The 22433-nt window shown below is 45.3% G+C and overlaps 1 protein-coding gene across 1 annotated transcript; it reads left to right on the forward strand.

Annotated features, from left to right (window-relative positions):
* Window positions 1-5878: 5878 nt before the first annotated feature.
* LOC103650815 (tRNA (adenine(58)-N(1))-methyltransferase non-catalytic subunit trm6) lies at window positions 5879-10787 on the forward strand. Its single transcript, XM_008676397.3, has 13 exons — window positions 5879-6094; window positions 6183-6307; window positions 6764-6884; window positions 6992-7073; window positions 7167-7237; window positions 7449-7490; window positions 7628-7752; window positions 8535-8628; window positions 9125-9381; window positions 9458-9563; window positions 9640-9745; window positions 10005-10091; window positions 10299-10787. Exons 1-13 carry the CDS (start codon window positions 5985-5987, stop codon window positions 10404-10406), a joined length of 1434 nt encoding a protein of 477 aa, XP_008674619.1. The 5' UTR covers window positions 5879-5984; the 3' UTR covers window positions 10407-10787.
* The last annotated feature ends 11646 nt before the right edge of the window (window positions 10788-22433 follow it).

Below are 22433 nucleotides of genomic sequence, written 5' to 3' on the forward strand. Positions count from 1 at the left end.
TCCTCTTGGGAATCCAAAAGGTCGTCCTTTTCATGAATAGCACTAACTAATTCATTTAATTTTTCTTTTTGAGCTATGTTGAGGTTGGCAAAAAGGGAACGCAAATTATCCTCCTCATCACTAGCATTATCATCACTAGAAGATTCATATTTAGTGGAGGAGTTGGATTTAACCTTCTTCTTTTTGCCATCCTTTGCCATGAGGCACTTGTGGCCGACGTTGGGGAAGAGGAGTCCCTTGGTGACGGCGATGTTGACGGCGTCCTCGTCGTCGGAGGAGTCGCTTGAGCTTTCGTCGGAATCTCATTCCCGACAAACATGGGCATCGCCGCCCTTCTTCTTGTAGTACCTTTTCTTCTCCTTTCTTCTCCCCTTCTTGTCGTCGCCTCGGTCACTGTCACTAGATATAGGACATTTAGCAATAAAATGACCAGGCTTACCACACTTGTAGCAAACCTTCTTGGAGCGGGACTTGTAGTCCTTCCCCCTCCTTTGCTTTAGGATTTGGCGGAAGCTCTTGATGACGAGCGCCATCTCCTCATTGTCAAGCTTGGAGGCGTCTATTGGTTGTCGACTTGGTGTAGACTCCTCCTTCTTTTCTTCCGTCGCCTTGAATGCAACGGGTTGAGCTTCGGATGTGTCGCCAAGCTCGTTGATTTTCCTCGAGCCTTCTATCATGCACTCAAAACTTACAAAATGCCCGATAACTTCCTCGGGGGTCATTTTAGTGTATCTAGGATTACCACGAATCAATTGAACTTGAGTGGGATTAAGAAAAATGAGAGATCTTAAAATAACATTTACCACTTCGTGATCGTCCCACTTCTTGCTCCCGAGGTTGCGCACTTGGTTCACCAAAGTCTTGAGCCGGTTGTACATGTGTTGTGGCTCCTCCCCTTTGTGAAGCCGGAACCGACCGAGCTCCCCCTCGATCGTTTCCCGCTTGGTGATCTTGGTGAGCTCATCTCCCTCGTGCGCAGTTTTGAGCACATCCCAAATCTCCTTTGCATTTTTCAACCCTTGCACTTTGTTGTATTCTTCCTTGCTTAGAGAGGCAAGGAGTATGGTTGTGGCTTGAGAGTTGAAGTGCTCGATTTGGGCCGCCTCATCCTCATCATAGTTTTCATCCTCTACGGATGGTACCTGCGCACCAAACTCAACAACATCCCATATGCTTTTGTGGAGCGAGATTAGATGAAATCGCATTAAATCGCTCCACCTAGCGTAATCTTCACCATCAAAAGTTGGTGGTTTGCCTAGTGGGACGGAAAGTAAAGGTGTATGTTTGGAAATGCGAGGGTAGCGTAGAGGGATCTTACTATACTTCTTGCGCTCTTGGCGCTTAGAAGTGACGGAGGGCGCATCGGAGTCGGAGGTCGATGTTGATGAAGTGTCGGTCTCGTAGTAGACCACCTTCCTCATCCTCTTGTGCTTGTCGCCTTTCCGATGCGGCTTGTGGGAAGAAGATTTTTCCTTCTTCTCTTTGTGGTGAGAAGAAGATTTCTTCTCCTTCCCTTTGTTGGAGGAGCTCTTCTTCTTCTCCCTCCTTTTGGTGCGGGACTCTTCCGATGAAGTGCTCCCGTAGCTTGTAGTGGGCTTTTCGCCGGTCTCCATCTCCTTCTTGGCGTGATCTCCCGACATCACTTCGAGCGGTTAGGCTCTAATGAAGCACCGGGTTCTGATACCAATTGATAGTCGCCTAGAGGGGGGGGATGAATAGGGCGAAACTGAAATTTACAAATATAAACACAACTACAAGCCGGGGTTAGCGTTAGTAATAATAAATGAGTCCGCAAGAGAGGGCGCAAAACAAATCCCAAGCGAATAAGCAAATGAGACACGGAGATTTGTTTTACCGAGGTTCGGTTCTTGCAAACCTACTCCCCGTTGAGGAGGCCACAAAGGCCGGGTCTCTTTCAACCCTTCCCTCTCTCAAACGGTCCCACGGACCGAGTGAGCTTCTCTTCTCTAATCAAAGCCGGGAACAAAACTTCCCCGCAAGGGCCACCACACAATTGGTGCCTCTTGCCTTGATTACAATGGAGTTGTGATCTCAAGAACAAGTGAGAAAGAAAAGAAGCAATCCAAGCGCAAGAGCTCAAATGAACACGGCAAATCACTCTCACTAGTCACTAGGACTTTGTGTGGAATTGGAGAGGATTTGATCTCTTTAGTGTGTCTAGAATTGAATGCTAGAGCTCTTGTAGTAGTTGAGAAGTGGAAAACTTGGATGCAATGAATGGTGGGGTGGTTGGGGTATTTATAGCCCCAACCACCAAACTTGACCGTTGGCTGGAGGCGTCTGCTCGATGGCGCACCGGACAGTCCGGTGCACACCGGACAGTCCGGTGCCCCTGCCACGTCATCACTGCCGTTGGATTCTGACCGTTGGAGCTTCTGACTTGTGGGCCCTCCTGGGTATCCGGTGCACACCGGACATGTACTGTTTGATGTCCGGTGCACCGGTATGGGCATGTCTGACGTCTGCGCGCGCTGCGCGCGCATTAAATGCACCGCAGGGAGCCGTTGGCGCCGAAGAGAGCCGTTGCTCCGCTGGTTCACCGGACAGTCCGGTGCACACCGGACAGTCCGGTGAATTTTAGCGGAGCGGCTGCCACGCGAACCCGAGGCTGGCGAGTTCCGGAGACCGTGCTTCCTTGGAGCACCGGACATGTCCGGTGCACACCGGACAGTCCGGTGAATTATAGCCGAGTCCCCCTGGAAATTCCCGAAGGTGGCGAGTTTGAGTCTGAGTCCCCTGGTGCACCGGACAGGTACTGTTCACTGTCCGGTGGCACACCGGACAGTCCGGTGCGCCAGACCAGGGGTGCCTTCGGTTGCCCCTTTGCTCCTTTGTTGAATCCAAAACTTGGTCTTTTTATTGGCTGAGTATGAACCTTTTACACCTGTATAATCTATACACTTGGGCAAACTAGTTAGTCCAAAGATTTGTGTTGGGCAATTTAACCACCAAAATTATTTAGGACTTAGGTGTAAGCCTAATTCCCTTTCAAGAGAAATCAATCACGTGACCCTGCTCCCTCCCATAAATCGATCCTACACGCTTAGGATGAGGAAATAGATCGATCTAGAGTTAGGAAGAACCAAATCCACCAAGGCCACCGCACGGGCAGACACAACTGGCGGTGCACACACGCGCAACAAAAGAACGAAGCGAGACAGATGAGAGGCGCTTTCGCATGAGCACTCACCTTCCTCGACGAGGCAACGCACGACTACGCCATGGTTGCTGAAAGGGAAATAGTCTCAATATTTCCTATAATCGATTTTGGTGTTTGACGACCATCACAAACCTTATGAACTAACCGGTTTGCCTAGTTGATCATTTCACAGGTGCATAAGTTCATCTACAACTATTCTAAATCAACTGTTCGGAATACCGTAGATTATTTTGGACAGGAGAAGCTTTTTTGGAAAATCACCTAAGCGCGGACCGTCTGGGCCCTTGCAGCGGACCGTCCGCGACACTAGGGTGAGCCTCGGACATAATTAATGCAAAAACACAAGTCTACACTACGGACCGTCCGATGGAAAAGCAAGCACGTTCGAGACCAAGCGCGGACCGTCCGACCTCAAGCGCGGACCGTCCGACCTCAAGCGCAGACCGTTCGGTCGGTGAAGAACCGAAAAACCCGAAGGTGACGGGTTCGGTAAAATGAATTATAGCGTCCTCGCGGATCGTCCGGGGTGCACGACCGGACCGTCCGCGACTGCCTTTATCTGACATCTGACAACGCATTAAATGCTATATAGCCGTTGATATAGTCGTTAGTGCTGACCGTTGCGATTTCAGTCGTTGATGTGCAGGGGCGGACCGTCCGGACCAGGGGCGCGAACTGTCCGCGGTCGGCAGAAAAGGAGCAACAACTAGGAAGTGATTGGGGGCTATAAATACAACCCCAACTACCTCTATTCACTTCACCCAAGCATTTCAATCTTTCACATTCAATACAAGAGCTAGCAATCCATTCTAAGACACAATCAAAGCTTCCAATCTCTACAAGTTCCACAATTGAGACAAGTGATCATTAGTGATTAGTGACTTAAGAGAGAGAGAGTGATCTATGTGTTATTTGTCGCTCTTGTCGCTTGGCTTTTGCAATCGTGCTTTCTTCTTCCCCATTCTTATTCTCAGGCACTTGTAATCAAAGCAAGAGACACTAAGTTTGTAGTGGTCCTTGTGGGGGTCTAAGTGACCCATTTGATTAAGGAGAAAGCTCACTCGGTCTAGGTGACCGTTTGAGAGAGGGAAAGGGTTGAAAGAGACCCGGTCTTTGTGACCACCTCAACGGGGACTAGGTTCTTTGGAACCGAACCTCGGTAAAACAAATCACCGTGTCATCCGCTCTATTTCCTTGGTTGATTTGTTTTCGCCCTCTCTTTCGGACTCGGATTTATTTCTAACGCTAACCCCGACTTGTAGTTGTGCTTTAAAGTTGTAAATTTCAGATTTGCCTATTCACCCCCTCTAGACGACTTTCAGTTGCGGCTGCTGTTGACGCAACAGACGCGCGGGAGAGTGCCCGAGCCGGTGGCGGCGCGAGGGGTACCCTCGGCCCCGAGTGGTGGCCTCGATGGATTTTGAGTGAAGTCATGAGCTAGGGTTCTGTGAGGCGGCGGGTGCGGGTTTCGATCTCGTCATGCTAGCCGCAGGTGGAGGCTGTTGCAGTGAGGGAGGAGGGGGCGTGGGGGCGTGGCAGACATGGAAGGGGGCGACGATTGGGGCATGCGGGAGAAGGGGCCGATAGCTGGGGCATGGCGGGATGATGGAGTCGGGGGCGGAGGTAGCGGGTGTGGATAGGCGGGGGCATGCCGACATGGGGGGAGGGCGAGGGCGAGGACGATGCCATGGATACCGCGACGAGATTAGCGGCGCCATGGATGCCGCACGGGGGGGGGGGGGGGGGGGAGGGGTGGAGGGCTAGGGCGGAGGCGTGGTGAAGCAAGTGGTGGACGCCTACACTATAGCCATATAGAATAGTAGAGATTTTATCAGATGAGAAAGTTGGTTCCACATTTCCACTATTGGTGATCTAAAAGGCTATTGCATTAAAATTGGAACTTAAGGGGTATGACTTTGAACCTTAACCATTGTGTACTCAACATGGTACTTATGTTGTTGGTTTATGAACATTCCCATAATTCAATACTCAGCTGCTATCCCCATACTTCAAATATTCAATGTTATCAAATATTTGCAATGATTAGTACGCTACTATTATGTATATTTTAAGGGATTCTTATTTGTATTATATTGATGTTATGATATGATTATTGCATCTCTTGTGTCGAGCTACACATTTGAAGTGGTAATTAGTCGGTGTTCTCGGTTTAAGGGGGTGTTTGTCTTGGATTATAATCTGCCTAGATTATATAATTCAACAAATTTTGAACTAACACTTACACCTCATTTATTTACCCTCTAGATTATATAATCAACTTAAATAAATCACGACGAACAACACATATTGTTAGATGAATTATATAATCTAGATAACTAGATTATGATAATCCATAGTCAAATCAATAGGTGATTATGTAATTCATAAGCTGGATTATATAATCCTAGAAGAAAACAAACAAGAACTTAGTTCAAAAGTTGTTGGATTATATAATCTGTACAGATAATAATCCCAAAGAAATGCCCCCTAAATTACGACCGTTATCGACATGCATACGACCGTATCGTTCCTGATATTTCTTATATCTTCGTTTTTCGGACGGAGTATTTTAGATTACCATTTTTATATGTAAATATGAAATCAAAAATGGTTAGACGATTTTCACGGCAATTTCCCACGGTTTTCATCCCTAGTGGCATGCTTATCGGGCCGTCTCTCCATCCCTGTTGTGGAGTCTGGTTGGGTGGGATCCGACCCAACCCGACCCGCTCGCTCCTTAAACCCTCGCTTGTCGTCGCTTCGCTTTCTCCCCAACTCCAACTCCCGCTTCACGCCCACACCAATGGACCCGCAGCCGCCACCGATTTGCCGGGAGGCGTGGGAGGGCTGCAGCGTCCTCCTCGACATCAATGACGGCGACCGCCTAGCCTTCTTCCGCCTCACCCCCGGCGCGTCAGTCCCACCCTCCTTCCCTTCCCTCAGCTTCCTGACATCGCAACTCCGCCCCCACCCCTCAAACCAATCGTTTGTGTGTGCGCAGGACGGTGAAGATTGGGAACAAGACTTGTTCACTGAAGCCGCTCGTGGGACGCCCCTTTGGCTCCCTATTCCGCCTCGGCGCCGGCGGACTCGTTCCCTGCGCCGCCGCGGACGCCACATCTCGTGGTAAGGATAGATTCTGATTCGAAGCCTCTATCGAGCTGAATTGCCAGCTCGAGGTTAAACCTTTTTAAAGCTCAACAAGTTGTAACCTTTTACTCGCAAAGCTCAAGCCTTTTCTGTTTTCATTCAGTGTGCAATTTTCAGTTAACTGAAAACATAACAGAAGCACATTATTGTTCATAGTTAGTCAGCTATTAGGCCTCATCTATATCCAAGTTCTGTGAAGTTGCTGTTCCATTGTGCCATATGTACAATGTGCCTAATTAATGAAAGCCTAATTTTTTGAACTAGTTTCCTACAAACAAATCATTCTCTCTTCTTTTTAACAAAGATAAGGGTCATGCTGCAATGATTCTTACTGTCTAGGTTAACAGTTAACTAATGCCCCCTCTTTCTTTCATGGTGTACTCATCATTATGCACACTATCTGATTTTTGTAACACTGACTCATTTATCTAGATCATAACACGCCAGATGATGCCAATGGACAAACGCAGGATGAAACCAGAGACAATAGGTCTCTGGTTGATAATAATACAGCTCAAAATTTATCTAGCGATGACATAGAGGCAATGAAGAGGTGATATTCTGATCATATTTGACTTCTATTGAATATACACTATGTTTTCTTCTCTGTTCACTCTGATTTACTTCCAAGTATGTATGCAATTTGATTTTCCAAAACAGGGATGGTGCAACTGGTGACGAGATTGTAGAAGCTTTAATAGCAAACAGCTCAACATTTGGAAATAAAACTGTCTTCTCACAGGTTAGTACAATAATTTATTAGCTTTACTTTCTTTGGTCTCCTTAAGTTTCAAATTCGTTGATGATTGATTTGATTAAATCATTTTGGTTGCAGGAGAAGTACAAGTTAAAGAAACAAAAGAAATATGCGCCTAAAGTTCTTTTGCGACGCCCTTCTGCTCGAAGGTACCTTTCTAGTAGTCTTTGTAGTTTGTACAGTCTGCAACCAAAATGATTTATCTGTTTTTTTGGATTTATTTTGTAACATTCTACTACAACTCATAATTTGGCATAGCGCAAACCTCTTGAAGTTTGATTGCTGGATCTTTATCAATCTTAAATTTATTTTTTAATCTTATGGGCAGCAGGGTTAATTTGTGGTCCTTTTCATGTGCAGCATTTGTGAGACATACTTCAAGAAAACTCCAGCTCGTATAGGGTATTTTTTTCTCTTTATTAGTTCATTGAGAAGTGGCATCTGTTGTTTTGGTTCAGTCCTCATATATAATTTCTTCTTTTTTTTCTTAATATGTACTACTCTCAGACACTTTATGCTGTTGTTTCTGTGGTTATTAGGTTTATGCGAGTTGACACACTATCTCTCTTGTTGTCTATGGCAAACATTGGTGCGTATTCAGATGTGCTTGTGGTTGATATGGTTGGAGGTTTAGTTGTTGGAGCTGTAGCCGAACGTTTAGGAGGTAAAATATATTCCTCTTTTTCTCTTGTTGTCTATGGCAAACATTGGCTCCGGAGTGGTCACATGGCATGACATATGATGACACTGGACACACAGACGTGGCCAAGAGGGGAAGGTTTTTGGATTGAGGTTGACCGACGAAGACGTCGGTCTTCTAAGGGGGGTAGATTGTGATATCCTGACCCCTGTGGATGGTGATATCCTGGTCCAATGCTTAATAAAATTAATAGAGTACTCATATCAACAAGGTGCATCTTCTTTTTCGGAAGGCTATCTCGAAAGAACCTCCAAATTAAGCGAGCTTGGCTTGGAGCAATTTGGGATGGGTGACTGGCCGAGAAGTTTTCTCGGGTGCGCATGAGTGAGGACAAAGTGCACACAAAAGACTTGTGTTGGTCTGTGAGGACAATATATGATTCTAGTGAGCTGACAGGAGTAAGTACCGCCGGTTCGGGAGTGGACGGGGTGTGTACACTATTCAATGTCAAAATCATTACGACGCTCACAGAAATTAGAAAGTCAAAATTCTAATATATGGTAACGGTTGAAAAAGGGCATAAACGATACCACATTTTTCAGAAACGATTTTCAACAAACATGGCTTCCCATTTTCATTTCCAGCCCCACCTGCCGTAAGTGCCAAGTGCCAACATCCAGCATTCATCATTTTTTAGATATATGATCTGCCTTTTGGTGTTCTCTAGGCATGCCAATTATAATGCATTGGCTATGTAAAATCCTAATTTGATTATGAATATTTTTTGTTGTTCTTTACATTAATAGGTACAGGGTATGTTTGCAGCACATATCTTGGTTCAGCACCCAGCTCCATCGACATTATAAGAATGTACAATTTGAGCAGTGATATGGTCAGCAGGTAATTTTCTTTTGGCACTAGGATGCTTTTAATTAGATAATGTCTGGAATAACAACGTTACGGAAAATTGACCTTTTAATCAAGTTAATACTGCATTTTCCATGATGCCATCCAAAATCCAAGTGCGAGTTATTCAGATCACATGAAATAATCAAATATGTATTTAGACACTAAAAAAATTGAAAACCTGGATTTTTCACCATTTGTCTACCAAGCAGATTTTAAGCACGGATTATTTCTCCAGTTGTAACCCTGTTAGGTTGTACAAATTCATGAAGACAGCCAAACTAGATTGATAATTGCTTACCATGCAATTTAATATGAGCTTTCACTTCTTTTGAACTATTAGTCCATACTGTCATGTAAGAAACATTTAATATTCTTATTTGAAGCTGTAGATATATGAATGGTACAGTTCAATTTGTAGAAGTGGGCAGCATCCATGATTTAGTTTGAGTTATACTGTGTCTGAAGTTGTGATAAACTTTCCATTCAGGATTGTTCAGGCGCCAATTAGTGCCCTATGTTCAATGCAAAGTTCTGGGAATACCCCTTCTGTTGTCAATAGTAGCGCTGAAGGGGAGATGATAGAACCTGCTGTAGATGAGGATGCACAATCATCTTTGGCACAGCAAGTGGACACAGCAGTGCCAGATGAGAAGGCACAGTTATCAACAGATCAGCCAAGTGATATGGAGGTCTCGGAGCCTTCTTTGGATGAGCATCTTGTTCAAGATGAGAATTCTTCATTAGGTAAAAGGTTGATGAATCTGAAAAGTGCTCTAGTGAAGCTAATTTTTGATCTCTGGATGCTATTGTGAATCTGTAGGTGGCAAAGACAGCGACGGTACCTTAAATGCTTCAAAACCTCCTAAACCTGGAAAAGCACCGTCACCAGAAAAGATGAAATATTGGAAGGAACATGGCTTTAGTAGGTAATGCAAGTTGTAGAAGATATTCTTCTATTATAGCACATATTCTGATTAACACGATGGTCTCTTCTTGATGCAGTTTGATTGTTGCTGCCCCTGGCCACGAAGTAGAGCGTCTTGTTGCTGATATGCTTCCACTTTTGTCTTATTCAGCCCCATTTGCTATATATCACCAGCATCTCGAGGTAAATATTCTTTGATGTTGATACAGCATGCCAATCGTGAATTGGATTTCCTTTGGTTTACTGCATATGCTAAAATTGTCTAAATTCTGGTTTGAAATGCCTGGATAGCAACACAGTGCATTCTTTTAATGCCTGAGATCATTAACATATGTTGTGGAGAAAATTCATTTTTTTTTTGCTTCTTCCTATCTCTTGCTTGCTCTTGTATAAGGTATGATTGTCAAAGTTCCTTATTTCCTTGTCTTTACCTGCACGGCAGCCTCTTGCAAAGTGCATGCACAGCTTGCAGTTATCAAAGATGGCTATTGGATTGCAGCTTTCTGAACCCTGGCTGCGTGAATACCAGGTGAGCACCTGAACATTCCTGAATGAGCATGCATTCGAAGACATATTCTGCACTCTCCCAATGATCGGTTATGTATTACATGTACTGGATTTGCTTGTTACAACAGATATAGCAACTTGAAGGACTATTGTCTTCGAGCCTTGGAGGAAATACTGGCATACATATGCGAACTTACAGAACTATTTGTCTTCCTTGTGTACACTACAGGTCCTTCCATCTCGCACCCATCCACACATGCAAATGAATGCTTTTGGTGGTTATATCTTGAACGGCATAAGGATACACAATCCAGATCGTGTGGTAGCAAACAAGTGAGTCGTCAATAAAGGCATGCTCCAGCCTTTCAAGCAAAAAAAGAAAAGGATGGCACGCCATTTTTTTTTACCTTAAAAGGTGGTCAAAGTTTTGTGGTGAACTTGCGTGTAAACCAGTGTGTGTTTTATCAGACAGACATACGTCGCCATGTTTACAGAGAATAGCATACGTCGCCATGTTTACAGAGAATAGCACCTGGGAGTAGGACAAGGGCATCGCTACCAATATGTATGCACCTGAGAATAGCCTGCGTTGCTTGTTTGCTGTAGTTTTTAGTTAATTCGTGCGGAACTTATTTACGATATTTGAATCGTGTGAAATCTGTTTCCATGATATACTACTACTTACAAGGGTGATTCTAGAAGTCGGTTTATTTTAGTATAGTTTGGGAACCATATTTTTTCAATGGAAATTCCAAGGGATTTCCATTTTTTAAAGGAAAATTAGTTCATTTTCTCTTAAGAAAATTGGAATCCCTTGAGAAAATGGTGTTGCCAAACTAGCTCACAGAAAAAGAAAAAAAAATCCATCCCATTTGTTGACTGAGACTTATGGAAGCAATGAAATCCGTCACCATTTGGTTTTATCCAAAGTCAAATCCGAACATGGTACGTGTGTGTACGAACCAGGAGGGAGAGCTGAGGTTTTGTCATGTGGCACTGGGTCATTGCAGGCCTGACTGTTTCTGCGTCAAATGAAATCGATGTATATACCAGATGAGTTTGCGGTGCACGCGCGCGAGCTTTGGAGTCAAGTTCAAACATTGTTTTTCCAAGCTCGCATTGCATACTGCACAGACTATGAGACCTGGATTTTCTGAAACCTCGGTCCTCGGACGCCACGAAATCGTAGCTAAAGCTGGACGGTAGCCGTGTGACGAGACGGCGATGGATGGATGGATAGCCCGGTCTGCTGTGTTCGTCTCCTCCCCTGGACCGCGGGACGTGCTCCGTCCGTTTCCGGTTTCCCCACGCGGTGGCCGGCCGCCCACGGCGAGCCGGAGGAGAGCTGGTGCTAGGGGACGACAAAGCGTCGGCGGTCGACGGCCCGGTCTCCATTCACACCCCCCACACGTTTGGCAGCGTCAGGGAAGGAAGACTCGAACGGGTCGGCGGCTCCAGTCCAAGTGCCCCGTTTCTGCTGCCTGCTCCAAGACACCACAGCTGACCTGACATGCCTAGTAGTGGTCGCCCAAGCCAGTCATCAGTGAAGGCTAGCTGCTGTTTGTGTCTGCGTCCGTGTTCGCCGTCCTCGTCCTCTCACCAGCGAGCATGAGGACGGCGGTACAGTAGCAGCAGTGTAGCACCAGGCAAGCCACCAGCCCACAGAGCAATAACTAGTGCTACACCTAACACAGGATTGGACTGGAGTCGCATGCACCGTGGTGGTCCACGTGTCAGTATTCATCGCCCGTCTCCTCGACTCCACTACGGTATGTCCCTCTACAGCGAGTGATATGATTGGACTAAACCCAACTATTTCTCTTTAATCAGACTTTTGATTAGGTGTACATTTGGGCTGTACCTAACAAGCCGGCCCAAAGCACACAATTTTAGGCACGGCCTAACCTATTTGCGGGCCCGGACCGGCCTGGTACAATGCATGGGCCGTGCCGGGGCCTCAACTCAAGCACACGGGCCGGCCTGGCACGGCCCATTTAACTAAGGCACACTAAAGCCCACTAAACTTAAAAACCCTAGTCCCTAGCGATCCTATCCGTCGACCGTCCGATCAGGCACCGCGTCGTCGCCATCCAACAGCCACTTCCCCACCCACACGGGCACACGGCCACACCAATTCTATTTGGCGCCGTTTGGCACAGGCGCAGCGCACAACAAACCCTAATCCTGAACGGCGGCTCTGCCTCTGCGGCACTGCCTGCGTCTTCCCGCCGCCGCTCGCTCAACGCTCATTCCCTGCTCCCTCGTCTTCGCGCCGCCGCTCGCCGCACCGCCTCCGGCCTCCCTCGTCTTCGCGCGGTCGCGCCGCCTCCGTGGCTCCGTGTCCCAGCCGGTCAGGTAATCGCACGGTCGCGCATCCCTCTCCCTCGTTCTCGGCTTCTTGCGCCGCCTCCCTGTCCCGCGCGGTCGCGCCGCCTCCCTATTCCGCCACCCGCCAGGTAACACATGCTGCTCTTCCCTGTGCGCAGCGAGCCCGCGAGCTTCCTCGACGTCGGCAATGGCGCAAGGAAATGGAGGTGGCGCCCCGACTCCACTTCCCCAGCTCGGTGCACGGGCCACGGCCACCCTGTCTCTACCTGAACGGCAAGCCACAACAGCGTCTACCGCAGATCCGACTCCGAATCATCCGACCTCCATTGAGGATGGCGCCGGTGGCAGTTCTTCGTTCACGCCAACGCCGAGTGCAAGCCCAACTGTTGTAGGCAGCAGCTCGGACACAGGTAACAAGCGAGGTAGGAAAACCACCTCTGATGTGTGGAATGACTTCGAGCAACTCTACAAACAAGTTAATGGTAAGAAAGTCAGGTATGCAGCAAAATGTCACTACTGCAAATCACAGTTAACTGCTAAGGGTGGTACATGTCATTTGCATCGACATCGTATTACTTGTGCATCTAAAGCTGAGCGTGCAAGTAGGTCACAATCTTTACTTCAGTTTAATGGTGATGGTTCTGTGCGTTCATGGGATTATAATGCTGCTACTGCTCTTACTGAAATGTGTCGTTTGATTGCTACTTTAGATCTTCCTTTGGGTTTTGGTGGTCATCCTGCTTTTGAACGTTACATTAGATGCTCTCATAATCCTAGGTTCCGTTCTGTGTGTAGACAGACAACGACTAGAGATCTTGTTAAGTTTTTCAAGCAACGTCGTACCGTGTTGATTGATCTATTGCAATCTAGTGTGTCATCTGTTGCACTCACATCTGATATATGGTCTGGTAATGCGAAGGAAGATTATATTAGTGTTGTTGCCCATTTTGTTAATGTTGATTGGTTGTTAGAGAAAAGGGTCATTGGAATGAGGCTTATTGATGTTTCGCATAGTGGTTCTAACTGTACCTGTTTCAACTATTAGCTCCGAATCTGTTTTTAGTCTTACTGGCAGGGTGCTTGAGGAGAGGAGACGTTGTCTAACTAGTGAGATGGTGGAGACCTTGACATGTTTGAAGGATTGGCAGATGGGCGACGATCGAGAACAGCACAACTTGGAGAATCCAGAGCTTCAACAAGCCTTCGAGAATCAGTATCTAGATGGTGATGGTGATGATAATCAAGATGCTCAACCTGTTGCTATTGCCTAGTGTGCATGTGGCCGTGTAGGATTTTATCATTGTATATGTATTTCGTATGTATGGCTGTATTACTCAACTAAACTCTCGAAACATTGAACTGATTACTATTTTTGAGCTAGCTGTACTCTTTTTCCCTTCTGACCAAAGGTTTTTAATGAGGCAGCCACAAAACAGCTCAATTTTATTTGGTCATATATGTTCTGTACCTGAGTACCTCTGTTTTCATATTATTATTGTTGCATTTTATATGTGGGCTGGTCTGGCACATTATGGCATTTTGGGCTTTTTGGGCCGGCCTGGCACACATAAGTAATTGTGTGCCGTGCCGTGGGCCGTTGGCTCGGCCCATGTGCTGGCACGACCCACAATTGGGGTTGTGCCTTTGTGGGCCGTGCCTTTGTGGGTTGTGCCTAGATGTGCTTGTGCCGTGCCGGGCCAGGCCGGCCCACATGTACACCTATACTCTTGATTGAGAGAGCCCACGCTGACCTCGGTTATAGCCACCGGTTACACGACGCTATATAAATGATTAAGGGGGCACATGAAAGACTAACACTAATACATCGCCCTAAACCCTAATCCACAGACAAGACCCATCGCCTAGGCGTCGGAGTAACTGGAAACGCGACAACCTACGATGGCTCGGATACCAATGCATGTTGTTCCTCTACAGGCTATGGAGGTGACACCGACACCAGCGACTACGCTCCATCAACAAATCAACACAACGAAGGTATATCACCATATTCCTCTCAGTAGAACAGATATACTCGTCATCAAAGTTTTCCAGTTACGAATCGATATTCTAGGGGCTTAGGAATCAATCCTAGGCACCAAAGATTATCAATGTTATCAAAGCCATCCTAAGGCCCCTAGATCTCCTAATCCAAACACGATTTTGAGATCATAGAAAACTGTCTCAGGTCAAAGTGATTAAGACTCAGTTTTTCCTCATTGTCTTATCACCCGAGCACAAATAAGAATAGATTAGAAAGACAGAGAATAATCAGTTTGCGGGTTAGGGTTTTATCCTAACCCTAGATAACTAGGTTCAGCCAAAATTCATGGACTCGGTGAGTCTCATGGCTTGGAACCCAGTAAATCAGACATCTGAGGGTTAGGGTTTCATAACCCTATCTCATCCATAAATCCGTATGTTGGTCACTTGTTCTCAAATGTTATAGATCAAGAACAAGGCAACACAATTGTTAATTATTACGGATCTTCGTCTTCCGAAGCATTATCTCCACATGGGTATAATGCTCATCAGACAAAGGTCAAGAAGGACATACCTTCATCATTTAATATGTGAATAGGATTGCGAAAGGATAAAGATAGTAACTGCATTTCATTAATTCATTTATATTTGCATTCCATAAAACATATATGAGTATTAATAGTATTAATATTACATTGATACTTCCGGTTTGCTCGAAGGTGAAGACGGGAGAGTGATTACAAATCAGCGTGAACAGTACGGTGCTACTGTTCATCTATTTATAGGCACGGGACACAGCCCGAGTAAAAGTACATTTATGCCCCTGACATTCATCTATAATCACAATGAGAATCATTAAGGACTAAGTAGTCTTTGTCCCTTTTTCAGTCATCATCATATTTGGTCTTCGTCATCACATCAAGTCAAAACTCTCTGTTTATAGCTTCGTCGTCCATTCTTATCACCTTCGGACTACATCTTCACCCTGTCATGAGAGAAGACCTTCATCCCGAAGACGAAGCCCCCTGTAATAATCCATGTCGTACTAAAAACACATGGTCAGCCACGTTTTTGAGGACCTTCGGAGGAAGAAGGCCCCCAACACCGTAATACAGAGATCAGTCAAGGGCTCTGAATCTATGAATCCACGACAAAGATCAAGGAGGGAACAAGTGGAAGAATGCACAGATCGCTTATGGGTCAGAAACCCTATTTTTTCCAAAATATCGAGCGGTTCATGTGCACAAGTGCACTATTCTTGCAACCGAAAGGGTCGGGATCAAGAGATTTGCGACAAAAAGATAGAGAACAAGCAAACCACGGTATAGAATGGATTAGGGTTAGAACCATAATCGATTTAACCCCAGATACGAACAGGTCAAGTGCATATTTTGCATTATCCAAGAACTACGATAGTTCAAGGACCACATCCATTAATAGAAAAATGTGTAGGGGGCTTGAGATGTCTATCCGAGGCCCATATTTCAGTCTAGCGCACCAATAAGACACAGAAAATGTAAAGGGACCGGCCTAAACTCGATCTCGTCTTTACAATACATCACATTGCATACATACATTTGTCACAGATAGAGGGATCAAGTTAAAGAGAAGTTTATGGATGCGAGAGCACATGGACAGAAACAGAGGCCACCACCTCTTTTAAGTAAGCCAACCAACAGAGCCTACGTCGGGCCACCGACCGACGTCGACGAGCTAGACGGTCTGTGATTCCTAGTGATTATGAAGTTTACACGAGTGCAGACATAGAAACTGATGAGATATATGTTAGTGGGGACATTTATGCAGAAGGTGATCCCACTACATATGAATAAGCTATGTGAAGTCCAAATTTATCCGAATGGGTTACAACCATGGAAGATGAATTGGAATCCATGAGAATGAAAAAAGTTTGGGACTCAGAGGTCATTTCCCAAGGAGCCAAAATAGAAAGCTAAGTCTATAAGACCAAGCGTGACTCTAAAGGGAATGTAGAAAGATACAAGGCTAGAGTTGTGGGTTCACACAGAGAGAAGGCATTGACTACCATGAAACCTTCTCACCTGTCTCAACGAAAGATTCATTCCGGATCATTATGGCATTAGTGGCCCATTTTGATCTAGATCACTACCAGATGGATGTAAATACATCATTCCTATATAGAGAGTTAGTAGAAAAACGTGTTCATGGCACAATCCTCCATACAATGATATATCAAGTTTGATTAGACTATCAAAAAGTTTGGTTTCAAGACAATTGCATTTATGCAAAGTTTAATAAAGGAAAGCATATCTTCCTTGTTCTGTATATCGACGACAAACTTTTAGCTAGTAGTGATAAGGATCTACTAGCAGAAAAAGAAAGTTTTATTTCCTCGAACTTCGATATGAAAGACATGGGAGAAGCCTCCTATGTTTTAGAAATAGAATTTCACAGAGATAGACATAAGGGAGTATTAGAACTCTCACATAAGTCATACATAGAAAAGTACTAAATAAGTACAATATGCATCAGTGTAAGGCCACACATGCGCCAATAGTCAAGGGTGATAAGTTTGGGAATCATCAGTGTCCCTAGAACCAGTCAGAAAGATTAGATTAAGTTAATACCATATGCTTATACTGTAGGAAGCATCATGTATGCTCAAGTATATATTTGCCCTGACTTAGAACTTACTATCGGGATGCTTGGGAGATATCAGATCAACCCAGGCATAGAACATTGTTAAGCAGTTAAGAAGGCTCTAATGTACCTCCAAGGTACTAAAATGGTCTCATGCTAACCTACAGAAGATCTAGTTCTGTATGAATAGTTTGCTATGCAGATGTTGACTGAGGAAGTTGTAGAGATACATCGAAGTCTACTTCAGGGTATGTATTTACACTCTCTCGGGGAGTTATTTCTTATAAGAGTCGCAAACAGACATTGAGAGCATCGTCGACAATGCACACTAAGTTTGTAGCCATGCATGAGACAAATGGGCACACAATATAGATGAAGAAATTCGTACCCAGATTAAGAGTGGTTGATAGCATAGAGCGACCACTAAGAATTTACTATGATTATGATCCAGTAGTATTTTACTCCTATAACTGCAAGTCATGTGGCAGTGTCAAGTTTATTGACATTTAGTGATCTGTTGTTAAGGAGTAGATTTGAAAGTAGCCTAGAGGGGGGTGAATAGGCTACACCTGAAAATTTTCACTAAAAACTTCGAGATAGGTTAAATTAAAGTTGCACTGGTGCAAACCGGTTCAGTTGATTTTAATTACAACTGAACAAGTTTGAACCTGCTCAACTTAGATTAGATAATCTGTTAAACAAATACGAAGTAGTGAAGAATATAGCTAAAGACTTGTCCTACACAAAATCTACTCGAATGGATAATATGAACCAACCAACGAATTTAAAGCGCTTAACAACAACATACAAGAACACGCAATATAACCCGAGGTTCGGCAACCACCACAAAGGTGTCCTACTCCTCGTTGAGGAGCCCACAAAGGGCCGGGTCTTTTCCAACCCTAATCCTCCACAAGCCAACCACAAAGGTCAAGGCAATCTCTTCTCAAATAAACTCAAAGAGCGGGTGATACAAACTTCTTGGGGTCGTCCACAAATTTGGAGACTCCCAAGCAACCTCTAACCGTCAAGGAACACGAGGTTCTAAGAGTAACAAATCCGCACAAGGTTAAGTTTGCAACGAGCTCAAGAACAAAGAGAATAGGAGAATCGAGATGAAATTAACAGCATGTTCAATCGAGTTCACCTCACACCAAGGGTCCTTCAAATGATTGAAGGAGATGCGATTGCGGGTGTGAAAGGTGAAATGAATGCACTTGTTGGGAGTTTGGTCAGCCAAGATTTCGTGGGAGAGGCAGAAGTAAATGAGAGAGAGAGTGTGAGGGGGTATATAAAGGATCCCCCAAAAGCTGGCAGCCGTTGGGAGAAAAAGAGTAAAAACCGGTTGAACCGGTTTTCAGACCGGTTGAACCGGTTTCTACCAGGGAGATCCTGGTTCACTGACCTACTCAGCCGGAGACTCGGCCGGATTCAAAACCGGTTGAGTAAGGGAAAAATCCGGTTGAACCGGTTTTCCAAAAAGATCTGCAGTGACTTTTCTGACAGCTCTGACTGTCAGACAGGTCAGAGCAGGGATGGCAGAGGAGCAGTCCCAAAACCGGTTGAACCGGTTTCAGGACCGGTTGAACCGGTTTTCAGGGCTAAAACCAAATTTTGAGTATTTTGAAGAGAACAAAAGTGGAGTTTTTGTGGGAAGTGAAATTTGTTTTTCTCAAGGGCATTCATGATCTGGAAAAATGTTCTCGAAGATGTTTTCAAAGGATTTTGAACTTAGCTCATTGCACAACTTACTTAACCATCGCGGATCCCTCTTAATTGCACGGCGATTCCTATGACTCAAGAATTATAAATTTAGCACCGCCGATGTTTCTAAGCACTTGGAGCACGCCATTTGATGTGGAATTTTAAATCCGCTGTGCTTTCTATTTTTATGCTCGTAAGATCTGTGCTTCTCCTGTCTGTAGAATTACTGTGTACATGCTAGGAGCAAACTTGTTAGAATCTCAGTTTGTTTTGTCATTTAATCACCAAAACCCTCAATTAGGGTTGATTGCACTTACAATCTCCCCCTTTTTGGTGATTGATGCCAAAACAAACTGGAGTAGAGATAAAAATTAAAAATTACGAGTACTTGCGAGATAAAAGCCTTTGTGTATGTGTAGCTCCCCCTAAATATGTGCATGAGTTTTGTGATATTAACATTGACTTGATATGTCAATTTGCAACATATTTAGAGAGAGAGAACAATCAACACCATACACAAAACAGTGAGGGATGAAACATAATTATAGAGAGTGATGATAGAAAGAGTAAAATTACACATACAAGCTCATTATTGCATAGCATATGATATGAAAAGTTACTACTGCTATTACAATAATGATATCACATCTCATAACATCATTAAAAAAGTTTATGGCTTCAGAGCCATGCATGCATCATACAATAGACCAATAATTATTACAAACCGATGTTCGTTACATAAATAGAAGGTACTGCCAGGCTAAGAAACCTTCTCCCCCTTTTGGCAACAAGAACCAAAAAGAGAGAGCCGCCAATCCAAAGATCACCAGTTAGGAGGAGGCTGATGAGGAGCAAAGAAGTGGTGCGCCAGGTGAGAGGCAAAGTGTTCTTCCCAGACTGATCCGGGGGAGGAGCACTACCAGAAGGATCCTGGGGCGGAGGGTGAGAGAATGATTGACCCGGATCCCCGTGATAGGGAGGCGGGGCAAACTGCTCGCGATCATCAAAATAGGCTTCTTCTTCGTCGTCGTCGTCTGCTGACATAAATGGCACCCGTAGGCCTGCTGGTGCCAGTCGTTGATCTCCGGGGGAGGAGGATGGAAAGGCACGTCAGGCGAGCGAGGGGCGAAGGGTATACCCATAGTGGAAGCTTGACGATGAAGGTTGTCGTCAGTCTCCCGCTGACGCCTTGCCAGCTCATGTACATCAGCAGAAATGTTCCGTCACATAGAGAAAAATGTCGCAATCCCGTGGGCCAAGCGGGCACCCATCCCTCGGCCACGACCTCGACCACGACCACGTGGCGTGGGAGATCCGCGGCCAGGGGAGGGACACGAGGCACCGGCAGCAGCAGCAGGACCAGCAGACGGACCCGCAGAGGTATGTGCACGGGAGCTGGAAGAGGCTTTCCTTAAGCGCCCTGCTGGATTGTTGGGATCAATGCAGAAAGGGGTATAGGATTGATGTCTTGTACCTTTATCATATCGAAACTGGGTCACAACTTCAATCATCTTCATGATAAAAGGTGCATGAAGACATCCCTTCAGTGGAAAGCAGGCAGCATGGATGATTTCCTGCCAGATCATATCAAAGACATTGATACTCTCTGAGCTGCTGGGCTTCATGAATGAGAGCAAAACCTTGCTCTCTCCAAGAATATTCATCTGATTACCCCCTTTAGGAATGAGGGTCATCCTGCTGAGGGAGTTGATGTATCTATAATACTTGTGCATGTTGGTGGACTCCCAATATTTTCTAGACTCAGAGAGATGAAGATCTCTGGCTTCATCTCTGGTAGGTTGGCGGAAATCATGGATCTTGATCTTATCACCAGAAATATCATTGTCAGTGAATCCAAGAATGTGAGCAAACCGACGGTAGCTCACCTTGTACCAGCTGCCTTCAATGTAGAAGTTCAGATAAGGATAGTTGTATGGACTTTCCTCGTCAGCTGGTTTGATCCACAGAGTTGAGTAAAACTGGGCAATGACTTCATCATTCCAATCATATTGGAATGTCATTATACTCTTCATCTTCTTTCTTTCACAGGCCCTCAATGTCTATGTCATCTCTAGGTCCCCAATGGCCTCACATCCTTCCCAGTTGATATAGCGTTGAAGTAGTATGGGTTGATGTTTCTTGGGGAGGATCACGGAATTGTAAAAATCCACATGATGAAGCGTCCAAAAACGGTTCCCATCAATCCTAGCATCACGAATGCGCAATGCAGGATTCTGGAAACGGAGATCCTAAAGGAGAGCAGAACTTCCACTGGCAGTGAAATCAGTCACTGGCTCATTGCCAGCACGCCGAGCCTCCGCCCGGTGGAGGACCAACCCTCGAATAACAGGAGCGTGGGCAGGGGGAAGATCAATTTCATCATCTTTCCCGCCCTCATCATCACTTATTGCTTCCCACGCCTGCGGATTTGTCGCGGGTCGGGACCGACCGGAGGGATTCCGGGCTGTCCGACCACGATCTCCTTGAGACCTGGAGGCCTCACCACCTTGCATGACGTTGCCACTTCGTCGCCCACGCTTGGATCTGGAGCGTGGGGGAGTATCTCCATGAATCTCTTGGTCGTCAGAGGAGTCGGATTCAACCACAGAAGGATTCCTCCGACGCACCATCCTTAAAAAAAATAGAACCTATGATGAGCAAGGATCAAACACGTTTGAGTAGAGACGCGTATGATATTGAGCATGCACTTCAACCGTTCATATGAGCGGTTCAACTACAACGAACAATATCAAACCGCTAAACTCTAACAATGTTCGTGACAAATGAAGATAATCTAAGTGTTGCAAGCACTTAAACTAAAATGTACACAACGAATGATACACTAGATAATCAAGAACGAGTGAGATCGAGTAAAAAGAAATGAAATAGGGCAATACCTCGATCTGGAGTTTGAATCAAGAAATCCCAACAAGATCGAGGGAGATGATGGAGAACGCCGAGATGAACGGATCTCCAACAAATCTTCCAAAGATGAGATGGCACAAGTGGGTTTTGGAGTGGAGAAAGTGTGAAGGAGAGAGAGGAAAAAAGAGTGGGCGGCGTCAGCTGGAAAGAGAAACTGAGAAGAGGAGAAGAGAGGAAGGGGAGAGAAATAGGGGAGGCATCGGCCGGTCAAAAGACAGAAAACCGGTTCAACCGGTTATAAAACCGGTTCAACCGGTTTCTGGTCAGACTGCGCAGTAAACACGCGCAGAAAAAGGCATTGACTGCACGGATTTTCTGGCAGACTGACAGCGCAGTCTGCGAGACAGACGGCGCAGACTGACAGCACGGACGCGGAGGTGGTCAAAACCGGTTCAACCGGTTTTTATACCGGTTCAACCGGTTTTTATACCGGTTCAACCGGTTTCCACCAGGGGAAAACCGGTTGAGTGACCTACTCAGCCGATTCACTCAACCTATTTCCAGATATTGCCGGAAGGGCTATAATAGCACTTAGCAAATATGACATGAGTGATTTTAATGATAAAAATAGTATTTCTCATGACATATTGCACAAACAATCAATTTACATCCATCAAACTTGATCAAAATTTTAGTTATTAAGAAACGTTTCGAGAATCCAAGATATTTAGCTCACTCCTAAGAAAGCAAAACCTAGTCTCATCGAGGGGTTTTGTGAAGATATCGGCTAGTTGATTTTCGGTGCTCACATGAAACAATTCGATATCTCCTTTGGCTTCGTGGTCTCTCAAGAAATGGTGTCTGATGT

This window comes from Zea mays, chromosome 3 (genome assembly GCF_902167145.1).
Source record: "Zea mays cultivar B73 chromosome 3, Zm-B73-REFERENCE-NAM-5.0, whole genome shotgun sequence".
NCBI classification, from domain to species: domain Eukaryota; kingdom Viridiplantae; phylum Streptophyta; class Magnoliopsida; order Poales; family Poaceae; genus Zea; species Zea mays.